This window comes from Gastrolobium bilobum, unplaced genomic scaffold (genome assembly GCF_033153095.1).
Source record: "Gastrolobium bilobum isolate Gb01-03AN ecotype WA unplaced genomic scaffold, APGP_CSIRO_Gbil_v1 utg17158, whole genome shotgun sequence".
Lineage (NCBI taxonomy): Eukaryota > Viridiplantae > Streptophyta > Magnoliopsida > Fabales > Fabaceae > Gastrolobium > Gastrolobium bilobum.
In genome coordinates this window covers 182,032-209,481 of record NW_026896740.1, presented here as the reverse complement: position 1 = coordinate 209,481, position 27,450 = coordinate 182,032, and the positions used below count along the sequence as shown (strand labels likewise).

General features: G+C 33.3%; 4 protein-coding genes across 5 annotated transcripts; 2 read left to right on the top strand and 2 right to left on the bottom strand.

The window, feature by feature from the left end:
- The first annotated feature begins 791 nt into the window (after window positions 1–791).
- LOC133301726 (ALBINO3-like protein 2, chloroplastic) lies at window positions 792–8,111 on the top strand. The gene is made up of 14 exons (XM_061501406.1): window positions 792–1,214; window positions 1,319–1,425; window positions 2,131–2,258; window positions 3,364–3,435; window positions 3,766–3,867; window positions 4,855–4,914; window positions 5,264–5,329; window positions 6,125–6,172; window positions 6,272–6,511; window positions 6,613–6,668; window positions 6,796–6,913; window positions 7,121–7,210; window positions 7,593–7,702; window positions 7,805–8,111. Exons 1-14 carry the CDS (start codon window positions 844–846, stop codon window positions 7,974–7,976), a joined length of 1,740 nt encoding a protein of 579 aa, XP_061357390.1. The 5' UTR covers window positions 792–843; the 3' UTR covers window positions 7,977–8,111.
- A 1,914-nt stretch (window positions 8,112–10,025) lies between these two features.
- LOC133301725 (uncharacterized) lies at window positions 10,026–17,550 on the top strand. The gene is made up of 8 exons (XM_061501404.1): window positions 10,026–10,789; window positions 11,588–11,679; window positions 11,853–12,550; window positions 13,305–13,375; window positions 14,198–14,287; window positions 14,411–14,605; window positions 15,360–15,522; window positions 16,862–17,550. The coding sequence occupies exons 1-8, from the start codon at window positions 10,424–10,426 to the stop codon at window positions 17,023–17,025; spliced, it is 1,839 nt and encodes a 612-aa protein (XP_061357388.1). The 5' UTR covers window positions 10,026–10,423; the 3' UTR covers window positions 17,026–17,550.
- Window positions 17,551–19,184: 1,634 nt separating this feature from the next.
- LOC133301737 (monothiol glutaredoxin-S14, chloroplastic) lies at window positions 19,185–21,824 on the bottom strand. The gene is made up of 3 exons (XM_061501430.1): window positions 21,514–21,824; window positions 20,330–20,599; window positions 19,185–19,583 (listed from the first exon to the last, which is right to left on the bottom strand). Exons 1-3 carry the CDS (start codon window positions 21,722–21,724, stop codon window positions 19,528–19,530), a joined length of 537 nt encoding a protein of 178 aa, XP_061357414.1. The 5' UTR covers window positions 21,725–21,824; the 3' UTR covers window positions 19,185–19,527.
- Window positions 21,825–23,009: 1,185 nt separating this feature from the next.
- LOC133301741 (flavin mononucleotide hydrolase 1, chloroplatic) lies at window positions 23,010–25,920 on the bottom strand. 2 transcript variants are annotated; one of them, XM_061501435.1, is made up of 6 exons: window positions 25,522–25,920; window positions 25,036–25,087; window positions 24,044–24,158; window positions 23,900–24,012; window positions 23,613–23,700; window positions 23,010–23,359 (listed from the first exon to the last, which is right to left on the bottom strand). In XM_061501435.1, exons 1-6 carry the CDS (start codon window positions 25,852–25,854, stop codon window positions 23,239–23,241), a joined length of 822 nt encoding a protein of 273 aa, XP_061357419.1. In that variant the 5' UTR covers window positions 25,855–25,920; the 3' UTR covers window positions 23,010–23,238. The 2 variants fall into 2 exon arrangements, with proteins under 2 accessions (XP_061357419.1, XP_061357420.1); XM_061501436.1 differs by having other exon boundaries at window positions 23,900–23,970.
- Between the last annotated feature and the right edge of the window lie 1,530 nt (window positions 25,921–27,450).

Genomic DNA, 27,450 nt, shown 5'->3' with positions numbered 1-27,450 from the left:
AATTTCTAAACCTAAGACCCATTGACCCATCAACTAAACTCAAGAAAAAATCTAGTCATATCTCCTCAACAATCTGTGTAGAGCTTCATATTTCATTGCAAAAAAAAAATTATATTATCGTTTACTAATGCTTTTGTATTTCATTTTTTTTTACAAAGCCAATATATACATATTTGCATAATAATCATGAAACAAATTTTAGGATTTTCAAAAAACCGAAAACCGATCCAATCCAAATCGAAAATAATTGGATTGGATTGGATCAAAATTGAAAAAAAATTCAAATCAAATGGATGATTACATGATCAAACCGAAGGGATTGGATCAAATGATTTTTGCTTCCAAAATTAATCCAATCCAATCTAGACTGCGAACACCCTTAGTCACGATGACTATTTTGGATTATTTGTTTCTTAGTTTTTTTTTTTTTTCTTTTATGGGCTAGGCTCTCACTTATTAAAAATAAAATAAAATTTGCTAACAAAAATGATAACTCGGAGTAAGGATACTATTTTACAGAGAAAAAAGTTATAATCAAATAAACAACACAAATAACATTTTTTATGAATCAAATCTTATATTTATTTAAAAAATAATCAAATAATAAAAGAAAATTTCAAAATGATCCTAATTTTAACTTGTTAATATCACATTAATGAAATATAGCATATGGTGGTCCCACCACTTATAAAAAAAAAAGATTATTACACAAAAATGGATAACTCAGAGAAAACAACTCTCCCCCTGAAATATATGAATTAAGGGAGCATTTTTATTGGTCCAAACTAATACACCCCAAATTCAAGTCCAGCTAGTCCTTAGACTGTGCTTCCAACCGCCGCGATGGCAACAGTGGCGGCGCTCTTTTCCCACCTCCGCCGTTCACGTCAATCCTCCTCCCTTTCCCTTTCCCTCCTCTCTCTGCCACGTGTCCTCACCTCTCACCACCCTCCTCCTCTTCCCGCTTCCGCCACACCTCACTCTCCAACCCTCCCGTTTTTCGGCGCGTTCCGCTCCCGCGCTTTCTCGACTCGTTTTTCTTCTGATGACCGCGAATCGGTGATGGACTCGCTCGGTGTCGACTCGCCGGTTAACTCGGAGCTTCTTAAAGTGATCGCTGACAGCAGTGGCGGCGGTGAAGACAACCCGGTTTTCCCCGTTCGTGCGGTGATTTGGATGCTTGATTCATTCCACGATCTTTCTGGATTTCCATGGTAAGCTTCAAGGTCCTCGTGATTCTTGTTGCTAACACTGCTATTCCTGTTCATTTTTCGATTCTGAATCGAACTTTCGTGTTAATCTAGTAATTGAATTTCAGGTGGATAACTATTGTTTCCTCTACTTTGGCTCTCAGAATTGTTCTGCTTTTTCCTCTGGTTTTAACACTTCACAAGGTTAAAAGGATTGGGGAATTTTTTCCTAAATGTGAGTATCATGTGCTCGTTTACAATTAGTTAATGGCCTCTTTCTCTCGTTAATATGCTTAATTTAGATTATATCACTAATCATTCAACTTTAATTGGAAGTAAATAAATAAATAAATCAGTTCTGCTAGGTTAATTCATTTGTTTCTTATTTGCAAGTTTATAATGCAGCTGATTGTTATCGCTTTTTTTTTTATTAATCTTTCTCATTCACTAATGCCCATTGGTACTTCAAATGTTTCGCTTAGAATTAGGTTATAATTACTTTATTAGTGCTTGTTGTTCTCATTTGATGGTTGTACACTTGTTTGCTTGGTCATCTTATAGAAGTTATATTCAGATTTTCTAAACTAGCTCTGGATGCAGTTATTCAGTTGTTTGTTTTTCCTCACTTCTATTGCATTGTCACACTTTTCATCCTAGCTTTTGCTTTCATTATGTGCAACGGTTATTTAGTAGTAATTTTTTGCGCTCATATGTACACAGGCTTCTTGATTTCACTATGGTTTGATTTTGACGTGCTTCTTGATTGTTCTTTACCTTTGAAATGTGTTTTGTTCCTTCTTGTGGTTAAAAAATGAGAGTGGATACTTCCTTATCACATTTCTTATGTTACCCCATATGAGAAATCTTTATTCTTTTTCCATATCTAGTTCATCTACTTAAATTATTATTGATTTTTGTTTGGTTCCTTCCTTTCTTAAAGTGCCTCCTCCATTCCCACCACCTTTCTCAGGAAAGAGTTATATTCGTCAATTTATATTCTTCCAGAAGGAGAGAAAAGCAGTTGGATGCCCCTCATATGTGTGGCCACTGGTACCAATTATTGTCCAGGTGATATATCTAGCTTCATGGGAAACAATGCTTATGAACTCTACAGCAATGGATTTGCTTTCTTCCCCTCCCCAGTTTATCTTTAATTATAATATCACAGCCAAAAGCAACCACCAAGCAAAGCTGTGCTTGTGATGAGGATGAAAGAAATTCCCAGGTTATGTAATATATAAATAAAGAGGGAAAGCAAAACCACGCATAGTGTCAAACTGGAGCACTTGCAAATGGAAATGAAAGAATGTCTAAAATCTGAAAAGGAAAGACAGCATTCACTCTCCCAGAACAGAATTTGCTTTTATAAAGCTCTAGTTTTCAATTTAAAATTTATTCCTCCGCAACTTATGACAGCTCTTACACTGCTGTATTGCCATTATAAAAAATGTTATGGAGTGATACAGCATCGTTAGACTTTATTGCCTACCATTTCAAAGACCATGCATTACCTTATTAGATAACTTTACAAGTTAAATAAACTTAAGATTCTTACATCACTAAAGCTTGTTGGAAATATAGTCCCACATAAAGTTAAATGTTATGTTGTGTACAATCGACTCTCACTCCTACCCTAGCAAAGTCGGGGAGCCTTGTGTACCAAGATTTTCCCTTTGCTCAATTAGGCTTTTTTTGAGAGAATAGGTAGAAAGTACTTATACAATGGGAATGGGCCAAAGACAAGTATCCTCTTAAAGTATATCAATCAAAAGGGGGATGGGAACTGAAACAGAAAAACTGATAATGCAGCAGCATGGCTGCCCAAATATCTCTGCAAATCTGAGAGCCAAACATTGTTAAATCAACTGTGGACTGAACATGAAAGAGAGGACAAAAACACAATCAGACAACCTTAAAAGTGCATGTTTTCTGCTCCGGCCTAGTGCACCAAATAATTGCATAAACTACACACTGTGACAAATTTTTTCTCTCCTGTGTTAACTGAAAATTTGTAATGTGGCACATGGATGATATATAGAAAGTTGTAGAAGTCAATTTTTTTTTATCATTCAGGAGAAACCAAAATATGAAAGAACAAAATATCATGATCATAGACCTGCTTTACAAAAGTTTTATCATAATTTTAACTTTTGGTCTTTTAATTTGTCTCCAGATTCCATGTTTTTTCCTGTGGATGATTAGCATAAGGAAGATGTCACTGGATGGTCACCCTGGTTTTAATTGTGTAAGGCACTATCCTACTAAAATGCTGTTTTGTCATTGTGTCCATGCACTGTGTAACTTCATATTTTGCAAACATAAAATTTACATGGTTGTAGTTCCACGAATGAATGAAACCATACAATGAGAATATATCTATCATGAAGATCTGGCTAAATTGGATGAGACAGATTATAATTATAACAGTAAGCTTTAATGATGTCATCTAAGTTCTGGACTTATAGCATTTGGAAAATTTATTATTCAGGGAAGCTATATCATAGTGTTGAGTGTTGACAAATACATGCACCATATGCACATAGATGCTCATCGTTGCTGAATGATTATGTCACAGGGTGGTGCTTTATGGTTCCAGAATTTAACAGAACTCTCTCACGGTTATTCAGGGTTCATCTTTCCTTTTCTGATTGCTGGTTTGCACTACGTTAATGTTCAGGTAATGGATTAAATCCATATCCGTGAGCGATTTAACCATTAAAGTGTATCTATATTTACCTTTTATTGTTTTACCCCATCTCCATGCCTATGTGCATTAAAGTTGGTCATTTAACATGAACCAGATTTTGTTCTATTAAATCAAAAAAAAGAATCAGAATTCATCCTTGTGTTATGGCTGCATCCCCCTTTGATAAGCGTTGGGGTGTAGTTGAGCAAAGTGTTTAACATGATATTTGGGCTAGCTGGCATAATAAAGGTAGAATTACTGAGCCAAAATAGCTGGCAAGCTTGCTGGATCCATAAGGAACTGGTCAATGGCAAGTGATTAATCAAGTCACGCTATCCAATATGTGCTTGGCTTACCAGCTCTGTAATGCTGCCTATAATAATGAATCAAACTTGGTATTGGTTTTTATCTCATTTATTAAACAAGCTAAACCGGAGGGCGAGTCTTGGAACAATGGTAAATTTGCTCCTTGTAATCGAAAGGTTCCAGGTTCGAGTCTAGGAAACAACCTCTTTGCAAAGATGTAATAGCAAGTCTGTGTACAATCAACTTTCACTCCTACCCTCGCAAATCAAGGAGCCTTGTACACTGGGGTTTACCCTTCATTAAACAAGCTAAACTCCATGTAATTAGCCTTTTGCAAATGCAAGGTAAAGTTTCTTACTGTAGACCCTTCCCTGGACCTTGCACAGAGTGGGAGCTAATTATAGCACCAGGTTGCCTTTTTTATTATACAAGCTAAATTGCTTGGCTCACTAGTAGCTCAGTTAGCAATAAAATAATATAAAATATAGTGTAATATCCAATATTGCACATGCTATAAAATAACAGTCAGATTGTAGTTTATTGTATAATAGGGTGGATTTCTTGCCTTCTGTTTGGGATTTGTTTGGTGTATGCTATTGTACCTTAAGTTAATTCTCTCATTTGTTTTGCAAGTATAGCATGTGTACTATTTTGTGTTTATTGATTTTTCAGATATCCTTTCGGAAACCTCTGGTCGAAGAAACAAGGAACATTTTTGACTTATTAGCCAAAGTGAGTATAATTTGTTCAGTAATTCTTTTTTTTTTTTTTGGATACATGAGGAAGGACTAGAACACATACCACCTAACACACTGACCCACACCCCTAATCACTAGGCTAACCCTAGTGACTTTTTGTCTAGTAATTCTAATGAATTACTATTGTATTACATTTTCTTGGGCAAAAATGGAGTTGATCCTTGATTTCTTGCATTTTCTGTTATATGAATTTCCTCATTTCGTTTGACTAATAATAGTGTTTAAGAATGTTGTTTGATACTTTGTAATATAAGGGAAATTCTCCTATGTATTAAGAAAGCAGTAATTCCAACATTAAACAAGTGATACCTTTGTTACTGCAGTACTACAAACGATACTTGGACTTTCTAACATTGCCTATAGTTTACATTGGCTTTTGTATTCCTCAGGTAACTTCACTCCTTTCATCTTTTTTCTCTACGATACTTTGGCAATTTTATTTTATGTTATTTTTTTATTTTTGGATTGGCTGAGATTGTAGTTGAAATGCCCTTTCCTCATTAAAGTCTCTGTTCCCTGTATTATCCAATTGATAGATGACATCTTTACGTTGCATTCTGAGAATTTATCCTACAAGACGTCAAGACCATACAAAAGAGATGATTATATGTACCTGGATTTCAAAGATTATGTATGGCTCATATAAAAGTTAAAAAGACAGAACTCACTGCATATTTTATAATAAAGATCTTCTTTCTAAATAACATGACATGCTGTCATGCAAGATATCCGTGGACACTGGAGATGTATGGTTGCAGAAGATTAAGGAAACCTAGAATTTAATTTAAATATAAGCTACAATTTTTTACAACCCATCAGACTATTTTCATTTTTGTTTGTTAATCTGATTAATCGGGCACTTAACTATTGTAGTAGATAGAGTTGAGTTTCAGCAATATATCAGTCTAGCGGTGCACTGTCCTGTTTTGAAACCAAAGATACAGTATTTGATCACAGTTTCTGAACTCATATGAGTAGGTATCGCTTATCAAATAAAAAAGGGGAACTTTCGGTTAGTTTTTTCTTCTTCAGAAGATTAGTAAATTGTCACTTCACTGCAGCATTACTTTTGCTTATGTGCCATTTTTCATTCCAATTGCTGTATTATTTGATAAACTTATACCATCGCATCTTGCCATAGCTTGAAGGATGTAGTGGTATGTTAATGTAATCTATTCTTGTAGGGGAGCCTACTTTATTGGATTACCAATAGTTCATTAACCCTCGTTCAGGTCAGTAAGAAAAAATCATGCATTTTTAGGTTTTTTTAGTTTGAACTACTATTGTACAATAACACTTAAAGTTGACCCAACGAACAATAAACTTTGCAGCACGTAGCTCTTAGACATCCTGCTGTCCTTGCAAAGTTGGGTTTACAAGACAAGAATAGTCAAACTGCAGCTTCTGAGGAAATTGGTGTTGCTAAAACATCCCCTTCACTGGGGTTACAAGACAGTAGTCCAACAGCAGCTACCAAGGAAACTGTTTCTCCTGAAAAAAACCCTCTGGATTCACCTGAAAAGTGGCACAAAATACCTATAGAGGACATGTCGCCTAAAGAACTGACTGCTGTGAGTGATTAAGAACATGAACATATATCATATGCGATATATCGTTAAAACCAGAATGGCTCCAAGAATTGTCACTAATTGATGGTTTGATTTGTTTACAGCTTTCAATCCCATTTCTATCCGATGATGATAAAGAAAGTGCAATTCCTTTACTAAAGTAAGTTATTCTTTCGTGTTTCTTCAGAATGGGGGAATAAAAATAGAAAAGGAAACTCCTTGTAATATTGTATTTTTAAGGTTTATCTCTGGTTGATGTGCATTGCATTAGTAACTTAAATAAACAGACTAGCACTTGATAAGGATCCTGAATATGTACGAGCTTTGGTTTTGATGGGACGAGTTCTATTGCTGAAGCATATAAATGATGAAGCTAATGAGTACTTTGAGCGTGCAATATCAAAGGTATGAATTCATATTTGCCTCCATTTTGTTTTTAATTTGTTAAGCTGGCTTTAGCTACAAATACAATGTCAGGTGTTTGTTTGTCTGTGAACTTATGATGTATCTTTTGCATTGCCCTTTTTTATTTTTACTTTTACTAGAAAACTCTTGTCTCATTTCACTTCGTTTGTGCCATTAATCCCTAATTAGTTTCTGGTTTTTCTCTAGCTTTCTCTTGCTGGTCATCCAACTGATGCGGAAGATGTTGATCTTTTGATTCTTTCATCCCAATGGGCCGGAGTTGCTTGTGAACGACAGGTGAAACACATACTTCAATATGTTGAAATCTCTGAGCAAATTTTTTTCGGAACAGGCTTTTGGATATATGGTTAGAAAAGGGTTGAATATGCATTTGACGGAGAGAATATCGAGACAGCTTGTGTATTGAATGTGTCCTGTATGCGCAATACTGATTATCATGTTACTAAAATCAAAATTATACCTCTATTCCTTCTCAAAAACAGATTTGGGAAGTTTGTTTGGGTTTTATTAGCAGTTGGGGTCTGACTTGCTAGTCTAATGATAGTAGACAAATTAGACGTGTTATTACCTAAGTATTGCAGACATCAGGCATGGAAATTTTAGAAGCTTCCAGTTCTTTAATAGGATTACCTATGATTTTCGTTTTTCTGTATGGCAGGGAAAGAGGGCCGAAGGACGTGCACACTTTGAAAGAGTTGCAAATATGGAGGAGCCCGAAGATCCTACTAGCAAAGGTTATTATTTTGATGGGTTGCTGTTGCTTGCCAGGTACGACTTAGGTTAATTACCTTAAATTTAGTGTTGAGAATTTCCTCTTCTAACACTGCTATTACCATTTTGTTTATTGGATTTGATTTGTTGGGTATACAGCACTCTTTTTGATGCGGGTCACAAGGCTGAAGCTGCAAAGTACCTGCGTCTTGTTGTTGCTTATAAACCTGGTTATAAAAAATTCTTGGAACAGTGTGAGCGAGATGATGATGATGATGCTGATGCTGATGACATTGCTAGTGATCTTGCCCGTAGTAGGAGAGAACTCTGATTTCAAATTTTTCTACCAATGTCCTTATTTATTTATTGAATATCTAAACGATAAAGTTTGGGAAATATTAATCTCCTTTCACACGAGGTAACTTATCTCATTTTTTCTCATTTCGATTTTCGCACCCCACTTTTTTCTTATTTTTCTTTTTTCTTATAATGGTGGGACCCACCCATTTTCTCTCTACCACATAAGATAACTATCTTATGTGGAAGGAGATTAATAAAACCCATAAAGTTTTCCCCTCCATTTGGCATGCTTGGTTTTACAGTTTTGAATTAAAATTTTGATGATTAAAAAGTCCTGATTTCATTTGCGTTACATAATAATTTATAAAAGATCGTTTCGTTATTGAGGTGGTAACAGCATTGGATATAACCAGTATCCCCCAAATTATGAAGAATCCACTTCTTGGGACCCCACCTGCATGTATGAATGATTTCATATTTTTAAATAGGAGGGTTAATTGGTTGGATTCTTTAATTGAATTGATTAACTTAGTTTCGATGATTGATTTATTTTGCACTAAATTTAATTTAAATCAATTACTATTTTGGATTTATGGACACCATTATTTTTAAGAACAATTTTTCTTTAATTGATTAACATACTTCTAAAAGGAAAAAAGTATTCATGAATTGAAGAATTAAAATGTTAATGTGATTCAAATATTTAGACATTAGCGTGCTATAGTATTACTATCGCATTGAAATTATAATTTATATGAATCTGTAAGTTAAAATATAGTTTTCAACCTAAAAGAAGTAAAGTAAATAAGATTGTGTAACATAAGTATGAGTTTGAGAAGAGAGAAATTAAACTAGAAAATATAGTTATCAGTATCATATGATATATGATATAATTCATACGATATGAAATGATTTATAAACTCAGCGTTACATATTATGAAGTGTATCAGAAAGAATTTTGTATTGAACGATACGATACTGCATCGTACGATATGTGTATCATATGATACAAAAATTAAATCGAAATCTATAATTTTTAATATAAAAAAAGAAATAAAGATTTGATTTGTTTAAAAAAATGTAAAATATTATTATTAATAAGGAAAAGAAAATAAAGAATGATAAGGAAAAATGTCAATCCGTTTTGATCCACAACTAAGCGGGGCGGATTGAGGTGGGTTGGTGGGTTGAAAAGTATAACTCAACCAGCCCCGTTTTGGCGGGTTGACCCGTCGGGTTCAACCAAATTGTCACCTCTAGAAAAGGGAATAGGACCTCAAGATTGTTGAACAAGAAATGAGTCAAATTATTATCCTAATGAAGAGGATGATGAATTAGTTATGTTACTAATAGATAATAAATACTGATAGCCATAATAAACTAGTATTGATAACGTTAGTCTTAATGATTGATGAGCAGGAGAATAGTTGATTTGCACTTTAGTTATTTTACTTATCGGATCTTTTTTTGAAATTTGAATTTATATGATATTAATAATATTATAAAATTTTAAATTATTTTGTATTATATTTCTATATTTTATAATAAAATACGATTCATGATAAAAAAATCGGCCAAACAAAACATGATAAATCTTGCTTATTAGACTTTCACAACGTAAATAAAAAATTAAGAGAATTATTTTAGTATCCACTTGTTTTTTTTTGGTATCCTTGTATCCACTTGTTTTTAATAACATTACTATTCAAGGTAAATTAACAATTACTCATTAATTTTATTTAATAAATTTTAAAGCATTTACAAAAAAAGTTAATTATAAATAAAACAAGATTTTACGAACGAATATATTCAAAGTATTTGGTAAATAAATTTAAAATATTTCATAAAAAATATTGTATTTAGTTATATTAAATTTAAATAAGCCTTTTATTTAATATATATATATATATATATATTTTTTTTTAATCATTAGCAGAGTTTCACAAATTGTTGGAATGGAGACACGACACCGTTGAATTTGGGTATGTTCCGTGGGCTAGACGTATGTTCCAGAACAGAACAGAATAGAACAGCCTGTGACTGCTTTGGAAAAAGCGCACAAATGAATTAGAAACACACACACACACTCACACACAAAACAAAAACAAAAACTAAAAAAAACACAAATCACAAAACCCAGCTACAAAGCAAACAAACAACTCAAAATTTTAATTCCTTTCTTCACCCCTTCCCTTCTTTCACAACTACTTCAACGCTAAGGAACACAGACATAAGCACAAACACATTATTCGTTTTGGTTCTGTTCTGTGTCTGCGTCGTGATTTAGTGGCTGCAACTAAACCACACCAAACATGATCGACCCCATTTCATGTCTCATCTTCCAACACCCAAATTCCACTTAAAGTTCAACTCTTTTTGGTTGTTTCCAAATTGGGCAACTCACAACACAACAATTAACAAGCTCATCTATCTGAAAAGGGTTGATTAGATCTCAAATTCTCAGATTCTGAAATTCCAATGGCATGTCCTGTAAATTCCATCACTTACAACGGGTCCCTTTGTGCCTGTGCACCCGGCTATGTCATGGACCGCGTGGCCAACACGTGCACCCTCTTTGCGGCGAACTCCGCCATCACCGCCGTCTCCGGCGTCGACTACTACACACTCAGCTTACCGGCGACCTTCTTTGCTTTTGACTCCATCAAGAAATTCACTCAGTCACAGGCTGTATTCTTGGAGGCTACATTCGTTATGCTTCTCTCTTGGCTTCTCTTATGCTTATTCCTCAGGTTTATGAGCCTTGGAGATGGACGCAATGTGTGGTTTGAAATCAGGTGGTGGATCAGTCGATTGGATATTTGCTTTGCCACAAGGCATTGGCTGGTTAGTTTAATCCCCTTTTATTTTTTTTATATATACATTCTTTGATTTCATGATTGGAAGATAGCTTTACTATTCTCACAAGTCACACAACCTTTTTTTTTTTAATTTATTATTTGGGGTATAAAATAGACCTTTTATGTTATGGTTGTCTGGGAGTGTATATTCTCATATGCTAATTAACATGATCATGTCATGTGGAGCTATCATAACCATACATGGGTGAGTTAACGGTGATAAGGGAAAGAGAGAAAAAAAATATAAGGATAGAAAGTTACACAATCATTACCGTTGATTTAATTATTAATGGTTAAGATCCTCCCACATGATGTTAAATTACACGAGAGGATCCATTTCCTGGTTGTTTTGTGCTCATTGACTTGTTTCCTTCTTCTATTTGTTTGATGTTTCGTTTTTATTATTATGGTTATAACTTATAAGTAGGTCATTAAGTTTGATTGGTTTGTGTCACGATGGGCATAATAGATAAGGAAATTGAGGCCTTGAATATGCTTGATTTCATTCTTGATTATGCCTTGGTATGCTAACAATTTAATTATGGTTCAAATTTGAATTCACTTTTTTTCTTTTAAATTTTCTACCATGGGAGCTAGCATGACAAGGATGCTTGCAGCTGTTCCTGAGTCAGTATTACTATAACATAGGCATGCTTTCATAATCATCTGATTGTTATATGTTGTTTTGGTGCTATTATCCTTTTTCAGTCATTCTACTCATCAAAGGAACACAGAACAATTATATATTATTATTAACTTTATGTATGAAAAATGCTTTATGTAGGATGATCAGAAAGTAGTTACCAAACGCAAAACCGAACTTGGTGGAACTTTCTCCATAGCAAGTTGGATACTGTTTATTGGTTTATTTGCTGCGTGAGTCTCTGATGCCTTATTTCATCCTATTGTCAGGATAAAGGGCCGACCCAGTTCAAATACCCACTTCATCCTATTGTCAGGATATCTTAGTGAAATCTATTATTTTTTGCCTTATTTCCACTCCATTTCTATTTGTCACATATCTTCATTTTGACTCAACCTTCCATCAGGTTGCTGTACCAGACCATATCGAAGAGATCAATTGAGGTGCATAATGTAAGAGCAACAAATGGACCAGAACTAAATTCATTTGTCAATGACATGGAGTTCAATATAACAACTGTATCTAGTATGAGCTGTGCAAATCTACGTGATTTGGGTAATTTAGTTGCTGGGAATCCTGGCTTTATTGACCAAAGAGTTGTTTCTCTGTCGACTTTTGCAAACTACTCTTGCCACAACTCAAGCAAGGGACCAACCATAACACTCAAGTGTAAAAACTGCAAGTTCATCAATGATAATATGTACATTTCTTGGCACTTTGTTGATCTTCCCAATAATCCTGCCACTGCTGTTGGTTTTGAGTTCAACCTCTCTGCAACGGATAATGCTAAGAAGCACATGAGTTTTGTTAGTGGAACACTAAAGAATGGAAGCGCTTTTGATGATAGACCGGTTACATTCAGAGGGAGGCAATCAGATATTTTGAAATTTAATTTGTTTCCTCGAATATACCGTAACTTACATGATCTAAAGCTCATACAGCCTTTATTTCACGAGTTCCTCCCAGGTTCAGTTTCTCATGATACAAATCAACTTCAAGCATCCCTTGAAAATTCTATTGATGGTCTAGTCAACACCACATTGTATATCAATTTTCTCTCTGATTATGTTGTGGAAATTGACAAAGAGAGTATTATGGGTCCTGGTAAGTATCTTTCTACTCCTGGTATGTGCAAGCTATCTGTCTGCAATTTCTCTAGTAATTATATTTCAAATTTAGTTAGTTCTGACTTCCTTTCGCTTCTTCTTAGTAGTACTCAAGTTGAATTTTTCTTATGTAATATTGTTGTTTGCTTCACCCTTAGCTACTTTCTTTACTTCCGTATTGTGACATATCTCAGTTGTATTCCTTCTAATTCCGTTCATTCTCTTACTAGATACTATCAACTTCATCGTCAAGTTCAACCACCTAATCCTTGGATCTCTATTTCCTTTTATTATATATCTCAATTTCTAAAATGAGAATAACTTCTACCCACAATCTGAATTGGTAATCGCAGTCTTGTCAAACTGATAAGCTCTATGTTTTGTGCTGGTTTAGGCCTAACCAAAACTAACAGATTGAACAGACTAGATCACTTGGCAATAGGTAAATAAGGTTAATCAATGGATACATGAGTTTTTTCTTGAAAGATGCTGCATTGCTGTTCTAAATATTTTGTCATGAATTTAGTATTTTGGAAACTATTAGAATTGAGAATGGGTTGGGCCTAACTCAACCCCAAAAGCTAGCTCAAGGGGGTAGGATTGCCCAAGTCATTATAAGGGGTGCTTTGACCTGATACCCAGCCGATGTGAGATCTTAATAGAGACAATTTTATCTTTGCTACCTGTCTGTTTGAATATCCAATTATGCTTCCAACTTGATAATTTCATCCTTTTTCTGTTTTCACATGCAGTGACCTTCCTTGCAGACCTTGGTGGCCTGTATTGCATTTGCTTAGGCATCTTTTTCTACTTGTTGATACAGGTATACTTCTTATTCCTTTCTTGATATTATTCAATCATGATTCCTTGATAATTCAAATACAATGGTTCAGTCAAGACAATACTGGATAGGACATGATCTTTTCATGTAGTAGATCAAGCCTGTGACACAGGCTTATATATTCAACTACATAACATCAGCATCAGAAGCTACCATAGTTAGTTTGTGGTGCTGGTGCAACTTCTTAGATTTTGTGAGCAGCAATTGTTGATTTTAAGAAATATTAGTTCTCAAAACTTCAAACTGATAGGTGTGTGCTCCTGCTATTTGTGCCTGCCTGTTTTCTAGAAATAAGAGATACAATGTATATGCAAATTACAGAGCATAGTTATACTTCTCTTCTTCTGTGAATTCCCTTTTTATAGTAGTTTACACTTTACAATTCACATAATTTAGGCCCGTTTGCATGGGCTTGTAAAAAAGCTAGTTTTATGCCTTACATATTTTAGAAGTGCTTTTTACAAAAGTTAAAGCTATGTAGATTTAAAAAAAAAAAATTGGCTTTTGACTTCTGTTTTTTTTAGAAACTAAAATTTTAGCTTAAAAAAGAAAACAAGTTCTTGGCTTTTTTTGTGACTTCTGTTTTTTTTAAGGCAGACATCCAAACTGACTTTATAGTAAAAGTGTTTTTTTATTTTATTTTAAAAAAGCAGCTTTTGGCTAACAAAAGCCCATCCAAACGGACTCTTATTCTTGTGAGATTGTGCACATTCTTCCATATTTTTCTATCAATGCATCATAGATTAAGTCATAGCCTTTTCATACTTATATTCCATATTGTCCTAACCTTCTACTAAATTCTAGTGTGAGTATCGGATAAAGAAGTTCAGAAATGAAGATAGCGTTATGCGGACAATTAGAAATCGGCGTAAAGCTCAAGATCATTGGGACAAAGTAATTTCTTTGTTGACTTGTTAAAACATCTTACATTTCAAAACTATTTTCCTTTTGCTCAATTTTAGCCTTCTTAATTGTTGGGTTATATGACTAATATTTCTTCTTTTAAATTTTAATCAGTTGAGGAAATATGTAATGTACACCTACGGCTGCCGTACAATAGATGACAACTACAATAACTCTAAAAAGGAACCTGGTTGTGGTGGGCTTATGCTCCATTCAGTTCATGGTAGTAGGTCATCACGTAAGCGAAGTATGCAACGCAGAACTGGTTCTATAAATTTGTACAAGAAACCCAGCTTACCTGCCAACGAGGTAAAACTTCTACTTTTCAAATTCTTCAGTTTGGTTTGACTTCCAAGCTAGACCTTTTTTTTCTTTCTTTCTTTTGGTTTGTTAGTGCATCATTATCAATGTCCCATGCTTGGCGAGTATGATGTCATTGTTATTGGCAAGTGTCCAAAGGTCCAAATTCTAGAAGTATCGAGTGAACCCATATATACTTTTCCTGTTTCCTGTATTTAAGCAGAGAATAATGCATTTATTATTATTATTATTAGCTTCTCATGCTTAGGACTCAACAAAGCCTTCTATCTATGCATGCGTACTAAGTATTGTTTTTAGGTGACTATGATTATGTTTGCCAAATTCAAAGTCTTCCAATGCTGATTTCTCAATTATCTGTATGTAATATATTTATGTGAGGAATGTATCATACGTAAGGAGTGCTTACTATGAGAGATGAGGGGCAAATCTTTCCCATTGGATCTAATGTATCAAGATGGAAGGATCTCTTAAAAAGTCACATGACTACTTAAAATAAGTTAGATTACTTATGGCTTGAATTCAGACTGTTAAACTGTTTTCACTAATATCCAATTGTCAAAATTTGTTCCTCTAATTGCATGACAAGAACTCCTCTCATATAACATGTTCTCTATCTATAATCTAAGTATGTAGTTAACATGATGATTGCCATTCAGATGTAGCTAGTTTTTCTATTAAAAAAGGGCCCTGCATTGATCCCAAGCATTTTTTAATTTACATTTTCAAATGTTTTGTTTTCCAGACATTGAGCTGCAAACCGCTTGGATCCGCAAATGATTCGAATCTGCATTCTGAAAATATGGCAAAGCAGCAGAATGTCGGTTCAGGCAAAGATTTTCCTCAGTCCCAACCTCAAGAATCTTCTATTATTGATGATAACTTCATTCCTCCTCCACCTTCACTAGGTAGAAATTTATTTGAGTTCATACCAGCTTACTAATTATTAGCTATGTAGCACCGATACGACACGTGACACGACACGACATGACGACACGTCAATCCTAAAAAATTATGGATTTCGACACGTTGGGATACGTTTTAATATTAAATAATATTTTTAATTTATATATTGTATATTTCATTTAATATTTAATAGTTTAACAAAAAAATGAAACTAAATTAATAATACCCATCAACACGTTATAAAGATGGAAGCTTTAATCAAAAAATAAGAACTGGGATGAGAGAGAGATATAATATCAGATAGAGAGATCAAATCATATTAGAGAGAGAGATTAGAGACAAGGAGATACAACAAGAGCGTGATAGGAATTGACAACAATGATGCTGAGATGATCTCTTATCTAATTAAGGGGAAAAAAGACAAAAAAATAAAATTGATATGATCAGGTGAAAGCTTTATTAATATATTTTAATTTAAAAAAAAAAAAAATTTAAAAAAAATTTAAAAAAAAATTACGAAAATGTCATTTGACCGTGTCGGAATGGTCAACGTGTCGGAAAAAGTTGACCGCGTGTCCGACACCGTGTCGGAGCGTGTCGGACACGACTCTCCGTATTTTTACAAGTGTCTGTGCCTCCTTGATTATTAGTGTATTTTTCAAATGACATATTGACCAGCATACTTATTAGGTGATAAATACAACACCTCTGAAAGCAACCTCATTTATCGTGATGTAATTTTTGCTGATTGTTACTTTGCTTAGCTTCAAAAATTGAAACTGAGATCTTAGATCCACTGTCTCACCATCATTAATGTCTTCTATGGCTCTACCTATTCTCCTCCTAAAGTGCTAATGACCTTTGGTTTTGCTACTCTTTTAAGGTCATGGATAATGGTCTGACTAAGAGTCCATAGCTGTTGTAACATGGCACACACACATTAGACTAACATAGTTATATTACCTGATGTAAGATTGTGTGAGTATTATATTTATACCTAACCTGGTATGATTTTGTTATTTTGCTTGAGCTTTGTGGTTTGCACATTTAGTCAACAGATCATGGGTATAAAAAAACTTCACATGACAAAATCATTTGTCCTAATTTAATACTGAACATAAATGCATAAATTATATGTTTCAGTTTTGTATGCAAATTGTTTAGCTGCTCTATAGCTGTTAGATTGGTGATTGTCATCCGTTATTTATGAAGCTTGTTTCTACATGGTTTTAATAGCCATTTTAATGATCTAGCCTACCTTTTTTGATGTTATAAGTTTTGAAAATTGTTAGTGCTTTTGCCACCTCTCAAACATTTAACTTGTATGCAAATGCAATGCAGAATGTAAGGGTGGTTCTGAAATGGACATGTCCGATATTCAGAAGAATCTCAAAAATTTGTACGAGTATAATGCCATGCTAAGGGAAAAATTACTAGCTGCGCAGTCTCTGCTCCAATCTTCCTCATCTAGGCACTCTTCTCAAGTAAAAAGTGATGAAACTTAGCATATGTATCTTTGCAAATGGGAGTCCTTATCGGTGCACGTTACTCAGATTGTTTCATGGTTTTTACAAGCATGGATGTAGTTCTACGATGGAAGTTGATTCTTGATTGAAAACTGATCAATGGGGACTAATGAATATAAAATCTTGCAAATGGGAAATCTGCTACATGAACCTCTACAAACCATAGCACTCATGGCCATATATTCATACATTCAAAGCTGCTGAGTGTGGACAAAGAATGCTGATCCACATTTGTGTGAGAGGGATTTTGGTTTCGTCTGGTATTCTTTCATGTTATTGTGAAAGTGATTTTCCATGTCCACATACTTTCCACGAAACCTTGTATAGTCAGTGGTTTTTTTCTCTCTTTGTGCACAAGAGAATGGCATTGAATTTGTTCTTGCAGGCTTTATTATTATGAGACAAGAGTTCTTCAGAATGTAACATGGTTTTCACTTTCTATTCTTTATTTATAGATTTTGTATGTTATGATACGTGTTCTCAAATTTTTGTTTAAGAGATAATAATAATAATGCCATTTCACCAGAAGGGCGATACAACCAAGAGCACCCAAAAAGAATGTACCACTTTATGGTAGGAACAGACAGATACAAGTGTGTAGGAGCATCAAAGTTACACTTAACAGTGACCATTTTGCAAAAAAATTTATTAGACTGCTACGCCAACAGTAAATTTTGTCAAAATGTCACGTGGCATATTTTGTTACACTGTGTAGCGAAATATGTGTACAAATAATTCGCTATACAGTGCAGCGAAATATGTCACGTCAGAACTAAAAATGTCACGTGTCAAACAGGGAGAATTTTGCTACATACTGTTTGACACGTGACATTTTTAGTTCTGACGTGGCATATTTCGCTACACTGTGTAACGAATTATTTGCCCACATATTTCGCTACACAGTGTAGCGAAATATGCCACGTGATATTTTGTCAAAATTTACTGTTAGCATGACAGTTTGATAATTTTTTTTTGCCAACAGTGACACTTTGCTCATTATAACAACGTTTTTTATTTTGACGTGTTGGGGTTGGATGGGTATATTTTGTCCTCTCTTCTATGTTCATATTTTCAAGCATATACCACTTAGCTATTATGGTTATACGAGATATTCCCAATGTTGTCATCATTAGCTTCCCATTGAGCATGTCTTTTCCTCCACGGCTATTATTGAGAGGAAGCAAACAAACAAACAAATAAAATACATAAAATAAATAAATAAATAAACAAACAAACAAACCCAACCTGACTATTTGATCAAGTTGGTAAATACATGAACAGGTTAAAAAATACAATGATGATTTATCAACCAATAATAGTAAAGGCCTAAAGATTGACAACTATCATCATTATTGAGCAAGATTGTCACTATATGATAAATAACTAAAGTAACTATTATTACATTAAATATTCAGAGGCATAAAATTTTCGTGACTAAAAACAAAAAAATGAGTATTATCTTTATTAGAAAAGAAGAACATGGGATATGACAAAAAAAATTAAAAAAGAAGAAGTAAATTTTGACTTGCACAATTTTTTTAATAAGATAGGAGAACTCTTATTGAGATCTAAGTAGGGAATTGGTGTATGAGGAAATTATACCCCCCACTATGAACAGCACGACCCCCTAGTTATCAGGGAGGCAAGGCCATTGACTCACATGTATGAATTTTAAAAATAAGATAAATATAATATTTAAAGAACAGGAACATGTAAAATTAAAATATAAAAGAGGGACAACTTGACAACTATCTGTATCTACGAAAACAAAATCAAAGGTGAAGATTGAATCAATACACCATTGGTTAATGGTGTATTATAGAATTGGCTCATATAGATTATGTCTTGATATTGTTTTTAAAGAGATTGTATCGATACACCATTACTTGATAGTGTATTATAGAATTGGCTCATACAGATAATATCTTCATACTAAATTATTATCTCATAGATAATCTTTTCAAACTCTCATTATACTATTATGAGTTCTAATTGCATAGTCAAACATAAAAAATATGCTCTTTTCCTTTAATGGCATGTCCAATAGTATGTCTCACCAGCTTCCCTTCATGTGCAATGACACATTAAGCTTCATAAGTTGATTGTATTGAATTGAATTTTATACATTAACTATCTTAGGGTGTAATCAAGTGCACGAGACAGTTTCACGAGGTAGCAACATGACAGTTTCACAAAAGCTGGAAAATAAAATTAATTGAACATAGTTTGCACTTGCAACTATTACTATAATAGTCTATTTAATGAGATCTTCAAGTCAATCAACTTCTCTATTTTGTACTCAAATACCAAGATATTTGTATTGCATTACTCGTAATAGAAGCTTGAGGCCATAAAATGTATCAGACAATGTATTTGGTCCATTATTTCCAAGCCACAGCATAACTTCGGGAGGATTACTAACTTAGAAAGTTCTCATCCCTAACTCATCATTCCCTCCCTCTGCCTTTGAGCAATGAGACTTCAGGAGCACATTGCCTTCTCCAACATTTCCTGCAATTGTCCATTCTGATATGCCTCTGTAGCCAAAGAAAAAGTGAGTGTAAGAAAAGTATTTTCTAGAAATCAAGTGATGGTCATAATACGGTCTCATCTAATATTAAAAATACAAACCTAATAACTGATTCTTATGCAGTCAATTATAACAGCAGAGACAACTTATGAAAGCTGGAGGACCTGTATTTTGTTCTTTTCAACTATTATGTATCAATAAGAAGGAAGGTATGTATATGTAACAAATCATTCAATAAACAAATATTAATATGTGTTCAATGGCATTTTGTAAACATCAATTTCGCAATAGCTGATATTAAAACAGTGCCTCTGTCACCGGCATGAAACTTTATTGCAATGTTACATTTGAATCAATCTAGTCAGCTTTGGCAATCTAATTTTTCATTTAATTCATTTTAGGTTCAAGCTATTGAATTTTCAATCTCCAAAGAATGAGAAGGAAGTTGCAGGCTAATCCCAGAACAATATTTCCATATATTAATATGATAATTACTAGTAACAACTTGGTTTTCTTATTTCTTTGTTCAAATGTAAAATGTGAAATTTATCTATTTTGGCTCTCCTATTTAGAATTATCCATACACAGTCCATCAGGGAAGCAAACCAAATTCTACAAGCATCAGAAAAACAAGGTATGTATGTTAACAAATATAACCAAGCCAGCATTGAATAATGAGGCTCAGGCCATTATTGTAGAAAACAATGACTGAGGCAAAATGAAGTATCAAAACCAAAAACACGAGTGACATACCAACAGTGATATCACAGCCACCAATAAACTCTCCATCTATGTAGAGTTGAGGAAAGGTAGGCCAACTAGAATACTCCTTCAGTCCTAGGCGCAACATCTCATTTTCAAGTATGTTTACGGTTTCAAAAGTCACATTCAGAGACTTCAATATTTGCACCACCGTGTTTGAGAATCCACACTGTGGAAAATCCTTAGTTCCCTTCATAAAAAGAACTACCTTATTTGAAGTAATAACTTTATCCAAGGTAGACTTCAACTGAGGAGTCAACGCTGAAACAAACCAAAAATCCAAGTTGTAATTTTTTGCTATTGTACTATATATATGGAGCAAGACATTCTTACACCAGTGTTAAGAATAATAAATCTTAAACTAAATTTTAACCGGTGATTCTTGTACATCTGACAGTTAAAATTTATTGGAAATCAATAATTAATTAATGAAAATAACTCAATCAATTATAGTCGTTTGATGGACGAAATTCAACGGCTAAGATTGAGTATAAGACTTATTATAGTCGTTTGATTTCAGGGATTGATTTTCATCCGTATAACGGTTTTAATTTATTTGAAATTAATAATTAATTAATTGGTATACTTAATAAACTATAACGAAAATCAAATGTTAAGACGAGGACTAAGACTTCTTAGTCTTATGCCGAAGTCAATATATATGTATATATATGCTCCCCTATCTTAGTTGTTGATTTCCATTCATTTAACGGTTGTCATTTATTTGAAATTAAAAATTAATTAACTAGTATAACTCAATAAATGATATCCGTTAGATGGATGCAAATTACCGGTGAGAGTGAAAGTAAGATTTCTTTTATATATATATATATATATAGGGATAGGATACTGTGACACACAAATAATATTACGCACAATGTTACGACCACGTCTTAACCATTTTGATTTCCGTCAATCAACATTTATCATTATTTGTGGACTTTCATAACTGCATAAAGTAGAATTCTTAGATATAAGTGGATCAACTCCTAAAATTGAATATAGCAAATATTATTGAGGTTACTGAAAAATCAATTGAATTCCAGCTATCCATCCATAAAAGGGGGTTGGGGTGAATTGTGAATTGTGAGTCAAATTCATATGAAAACTACAAAGTCTGTAACTTTTGCGAGATTAAATGAAAACCCAAGAAAGGAAAAGTGGGATAACATTACCAGAAGAGCATCGAATGGTTGTGGAAGTGCGTTTGAGTTTGGGTTGGAAGTGGAAACTGAGGTTGTTGTGAGTCAAAGCAAGAGGAGAACGGTGTGGCAGAGAGAGTGTTGAGGTTGTTACTCCAACAACGTGGGAGTGGAACGACGATGCTGTTCTTGGCTGAAACTGAAACTGCATCTGAAAAGGCTTAACGCTCCAACACCACGACATGTTTCTACTGTTTCCAAACACACACACCACAGTTTCCTCCAAATATCTTTCACTTTTCTTTTTCTTTTTTTTTGGTTGGATCTTTCACTTCAACTACTACCCTCTTTGTCTCATTAAGCACTATTATATTATGTTATTGTAAATAATAATACTTATAAAATAAGGTCCCGTAATTATCACATATTCATTTTTAATACAATATGTTACTTTGTCACTAAATTTTGGCTTAAAAATAGTATTAGACTTGTGTTTGTTAAAATTAAATTATTTACATAAAATACCATAGAGATTATTATTATTGAAAATAACTAAGCCCTTACATTTTATTTTTACCTTTGTTTTCTCTTTTTATTCCTATCCCATTTTCTTTTTTATTGATTTTAATTTTTTTCACAATTTGTGAAAAGAAATGTCGGGTGAGATATTCTTTCTTCTTTGGGGATTGGAATTGATTTTAGGTATGGAATTCAGAAAGATATACTTATAATTATCTTTAAAAAGTAATTCTTCTATATCATCTAAGTAAAGTATTATACGTTTTCTTTAATTTTTTAAACATTTTCTTTATACATGAATTCAAATAAGATTTCAACCAATTTGATCCTCCTACATTCAAATGAATTTTTTTTTTTTGAAACCAACCTCTCCCACCGATCCCACTCCCATTTTAAAACATTAGCAACAAGAATTTGAATAATATATTTTCAAGTGTTATCAGATAAAGATACAAATTTTCTTGTAACAGTAAATGTCAGTTTGAGAGGTCTTTTTTTAACTTCTCTTCTCTTTATAAATAGATGAAAAAAAGAGAGCCAAAAATCAAAAACTATTAGGAGGAAAAATTTTAAAATTGTATCAGCTTTTTTTGAAATATTTGTTTTTTTAAATAATTTTTAAGTTAAAGTTTTTATATAATCATTAAACTAATCGCAGCTTTATTTTTAAAGATTTTTTTTTAATTTTATTTTGAAAATAACTTTTAACTTGAAAAAAAATAAAAAGTGACAGACAAGCTCTAAGCATGAGCTCCCCATTACTTATGCAGGTATCCACTCGATTTATACGTGTGTTTATTTCAGCATTTGCCTAGCCAAACGCCAAATGAACCATATAAAACTTGATTTTGGAGAGAGAAAAAAAAAATATGTTTGGCTATCTCCTATTACTAATGAATAATATTTAATGTTTCTTAACTAATATTCATACTTATTAAAATATTATTGGCACAATCTTTTGTTGATTTTACTCCAATGAGGCACCTTTTGACATTTATACAAATCACGGAATGCCAATTGACTTAAGTTATCTGGCACAACTATACAATTTATATTGAGTCTATACACCGAGTTTATTCTCAGTCCTATAAGCACACTTAATAGCTGAGAAGATCAAGAAAGATCCTTGTAAGGATAAAAAATTCAGAAGTCATTTTAACAATGGTATATTATATACCCTTTCGACCAGGAAAAATAAATTGGTGTTGTTTAAGACAAATAATCAAAGAAAATAAGCTATCAATCTTCATCTGTTGATATGTCAATCCCCATCAATGACAATTCTTCACACAGTACATTGACATTCTTGAAATGTACACCTCTGATGCCAACTTCAATTGCTGCTTCCACATTCTCTTGCCTGAGACAATAACCATGTAAATCATACACACTTTTAACAGAATGTGAAGGAGTAAAAAGAAATAATCTGCTGGGATCACACGTGTGTTCTTCAGGAAAAATAGAGAGAAAGAAATTGGCATTGTGTGACAAGATGCTAGTACACATATATATATAGACACACATGCATGCATACACACCAATATATGATAAATGATAAACGGGATCGTGGTTTGATTTTAATAAATGATCTGCCATATAGAAAGAGTAAGAACCTGTCATCTACGAAAATACAATTTGCTGGATCAACTTTAAGATGACTCAGAACTTCCATATAGTATTCAGTATCAGGCTTCCTCTTTCCTGAAACACATTGTAAAAGGGTGGTCTATAAGGTTCCATGATATGATAGTTTGAATTTATACTTCAACCCTCACTAGTCAAACAATAAAGCTCAACTAGGATATAGTAGAATCTAGATAATATCAAATAAAAAGATAATCAACAAAAAAGGCATAAAGAAAGAGCCTAATAAATGGCAGAAAGATTATGTATTATATACCATGTATACACGAACAAAATGTCCAAGATAAATATTTTGATAGTTTTAACTTGTCTTCAATCAACTGGTACCTACAATAAATACATTCTGTAGAATGCCATGAAAAGCTAAACAGAAATCACAATAGAAGAACAACTGTCTTACCATATAGGATAGTTTGTAAATGCATGTATTTCATAGTTATGTTGCTTTAAGACAAGAAGCAATTGTTCAATGCCTTCTATGTATGAAAATCCACTTCTCATACAAGTTTTAAGGCCTGTCATAAAATTAGAAACAAACATGGAAGTCAGTAGCTTTATCAAAACAGAGTGGCACTTGGAGCACAAGCATGATACATTCAGCATACTTTAGGAGTGCTCTTATTGAATTTCAATGTTGACACCCAAAATATAGACCTATCTCTACTAGCACATAAAAATAGTATTATACAGTACAAGGGAGGCTAACGACAACCATAGATATTGGGGGATGGGGTCTTGTTCATGGCATTGTAGTGCTAGTACTGTTCACGCTATGAACAGTATTAATATACAATATTCTTAACAACAATCCAAAACATAATTACCATTAACCGCATGTTTTGTATCAAAACAAACTCTTTTTAATTATGATATTATGAGTTTCTACAAGATTATGGCAAGTATTGGTAGAACAAGTAACAAACAAGCAATCAACTAAAAGGAAATTAATGCAAGCCCAATAATTGTCATGTATAGACATAAGTTCACTTAAAGATTCTTTCAACTTCCAATGTCAGACTGCTATTGAGTAACTGCTCAGTCAACAACTTGAGCATTCAAGGAGAAACTTAACTGTTACAACTTCCAGAAGGACCAGAAATTTTTTTTTTAGTAAAACAAAAGTCACAAGAAAGCTAACATGTTCTGGAGTGGATATAATACTCTAGACCACATGGAAGAACCGTAGCCAATCTGTAACACATCTGAATCAGCTTGATCTTTTGACTAAAATATTCGAAATATGCCAGTTGCAATTCTTAAAAAATGAGATTTTTAATGTATGAAATTAAATTAGTAATCTAGGGTATGATAAAGTTATATCTGTTTAGTTCACCACATACATGATTAATACTAAGTGATCAGCTCTATCTAGCAACAAAATCTTAGACCAACCTTCTAAATCAAAATCCCTTCCATCCTTAAAAAAATTTCTTGCCAGCTCCATCTGGAAGAAAATGAGACAGATTGATAAGAAATGTGTTTTTGAAAGTAGAAACAATCAAACCATTCTATGCAGAAGTTGTAAGAAATCAGAAAGTGATGAATGTAGACCACAGCAATAAAACCCCTCCAACCCCAAAAAGAAAAAGAAAAAAGAGGGGGTGGGAGAGAGAGAGAGATAAGGGACATGCAAATATGACATAAGATTAGAAGATTCAAAATGACCTATTACCCAGATATGGCTATATAAAATGTTGAGGAGGAACCAAGCATACATGGCATAAGATTGAAAGATATGTAATTCCCTTAAAACACCCTATGTGCAATCCAATTCAAAATCCAAATAGAAATTGAATTTGTATTAAAAGTTTTGAACTTTATACATAATATGAAAGAGGGTCCATAATTTTGCAGTGAATTATGAAGAGTTTTATTTACCTCATCAATGAAACCCTTTTCAAACTCAAGCCAGGCTGTAGGGTGCTTGCAATCTATGAGTTCCTTGAAAGACATTCCGAAGAAGGCAGGGACATCTTGGTAGAAAGGGTCACGAACAAGGGTGTCCATGATATCAAATAGCAGAATTGGAAGCTTCCTCTTGGTGTTGGTGTTGGTGTTGTTGTTATTCGTCAATGCCATGTTTGTTATTGAATTTGAAAGTGAGGGTTTCAATCTGAAGTGGAGATACAAATGTTTTGTTGTTGGTCTTCTAAATCCAGTGTGGAACAAACAACAGATTGAGGGTACTACTCCCACTTCCAATAACACCATTTTCCTAATTCATCTATAACTGACTGCATATATTCCTTCCACTTTCTTTCTTTTCTTCTGTTATATATTCCCTTTATCCCTTAGTTAGACCATACCCCATTTTAATATTCGGAGATATAAGAATCACGTACACGTTTTAGGCAAGGTATTCTTTATTCTTGCAACCATTTGGGAGAACATGTAGTCTAATAGAAAAAAAGTTTCTCACGTTACTTTAGACAATTTAGTCTAATGTTCATTAAAACGACGTCGTTTTGGGATTGAAAAATTAAAAATTTAGAATGATAAAGACTATTATAACCCTGAAATAAATTAAAATTACAAAAACGCCATGATTTTCGTCCCAAAACGACGTCGTTTCAATGAACATTAGATAAATTTATCTAAAGTAACTTTAGAAAAAACAAACCCTCTAATTATATCTATAAATTTATATCATTTTAGATTCTAATCATTAATTTTCGTCCATCAACGGTTATAATTTATTGGATCAAAATTATTAATTAATTAATAATAAATTTAGCCCGTTAAGTTTGACCCAATAAATTATAACCGTTGATGGACGAAAATCAACGGTTCAGATCTAAAATGATATAAGCTTATATCCTTTAAAATGATAGATATTTTTCCCATTAATTAAAAATGAATTTCAGCATGTACATGGTTATAACAGCACATCTAATGCACCTTTTAATATTTTATTAATATAGTTTTGAATATTTGTTTATTTGAATAAATAAAAGGCTGTTTATCAAAAAAAATAAAAGGCTTAGTTGTTTCCATTTTGTTTTGGTGAGTTGGTTAGGGTGGGCTGGATGGTGGTAGTTCAGTACTACATGTGGACTTCCATACCTTGGGGCCTTAAATGCATTTTCTTTTTTTCTTTTTTTCTTTCTTATATATGTTTTGGATCAAATGTTGCATTTTACTATTTTATTCCCATGGAATTTTTGGAGCAATCCGTGGTGCATAGCATTTTTGAATTTAAAAGTAAAATAGAATCTCCTAATTGATGCTAAACAAATGGACCAAAGGGATGTATGACTTATTTTTTCTAGCGATTATTGAGTCAATTAATTAGTTACAAGGAAGTTTATAATGTCGTATTTTTTATTTCAAGAGATTATTAAAAAAAAAAAAAAAACGCAGCGACGTTGCAAATGATATGCTAGCAAATTTCCTTCTGCATAATACTCAAAAGAAATAAAAAAATCTTATTGTAAAATATTAAACACAGAAGCCATTGTCAATAAAAAGTTGTCCTGAAGTATATTATTTGGCCAATAAATTCTTGCCTAAAAATGCATTTTTTTAAAAAATTACTTTTAGACATGTCAATAATTGATTCAGTGCTTAATAATTCCAACCTAAGAATTCGTCAAACAAGAAAACGGGATAAACAATTGAACTAAAACCACCATTTGTTAGAAGTTAAAACTTGAAACTAGCCATGTATATAATTATGACGATGACAGGGAAAAGAAAAAAGGACCACCTACGTGGTTAAAGAAATGCAATTGATGGAACCATGCCGATGCCTGAGTGGCATCGGCGAGGCCGAGTAAGGTTGGAGGACCAAGCACTGCCAAAAGCAGT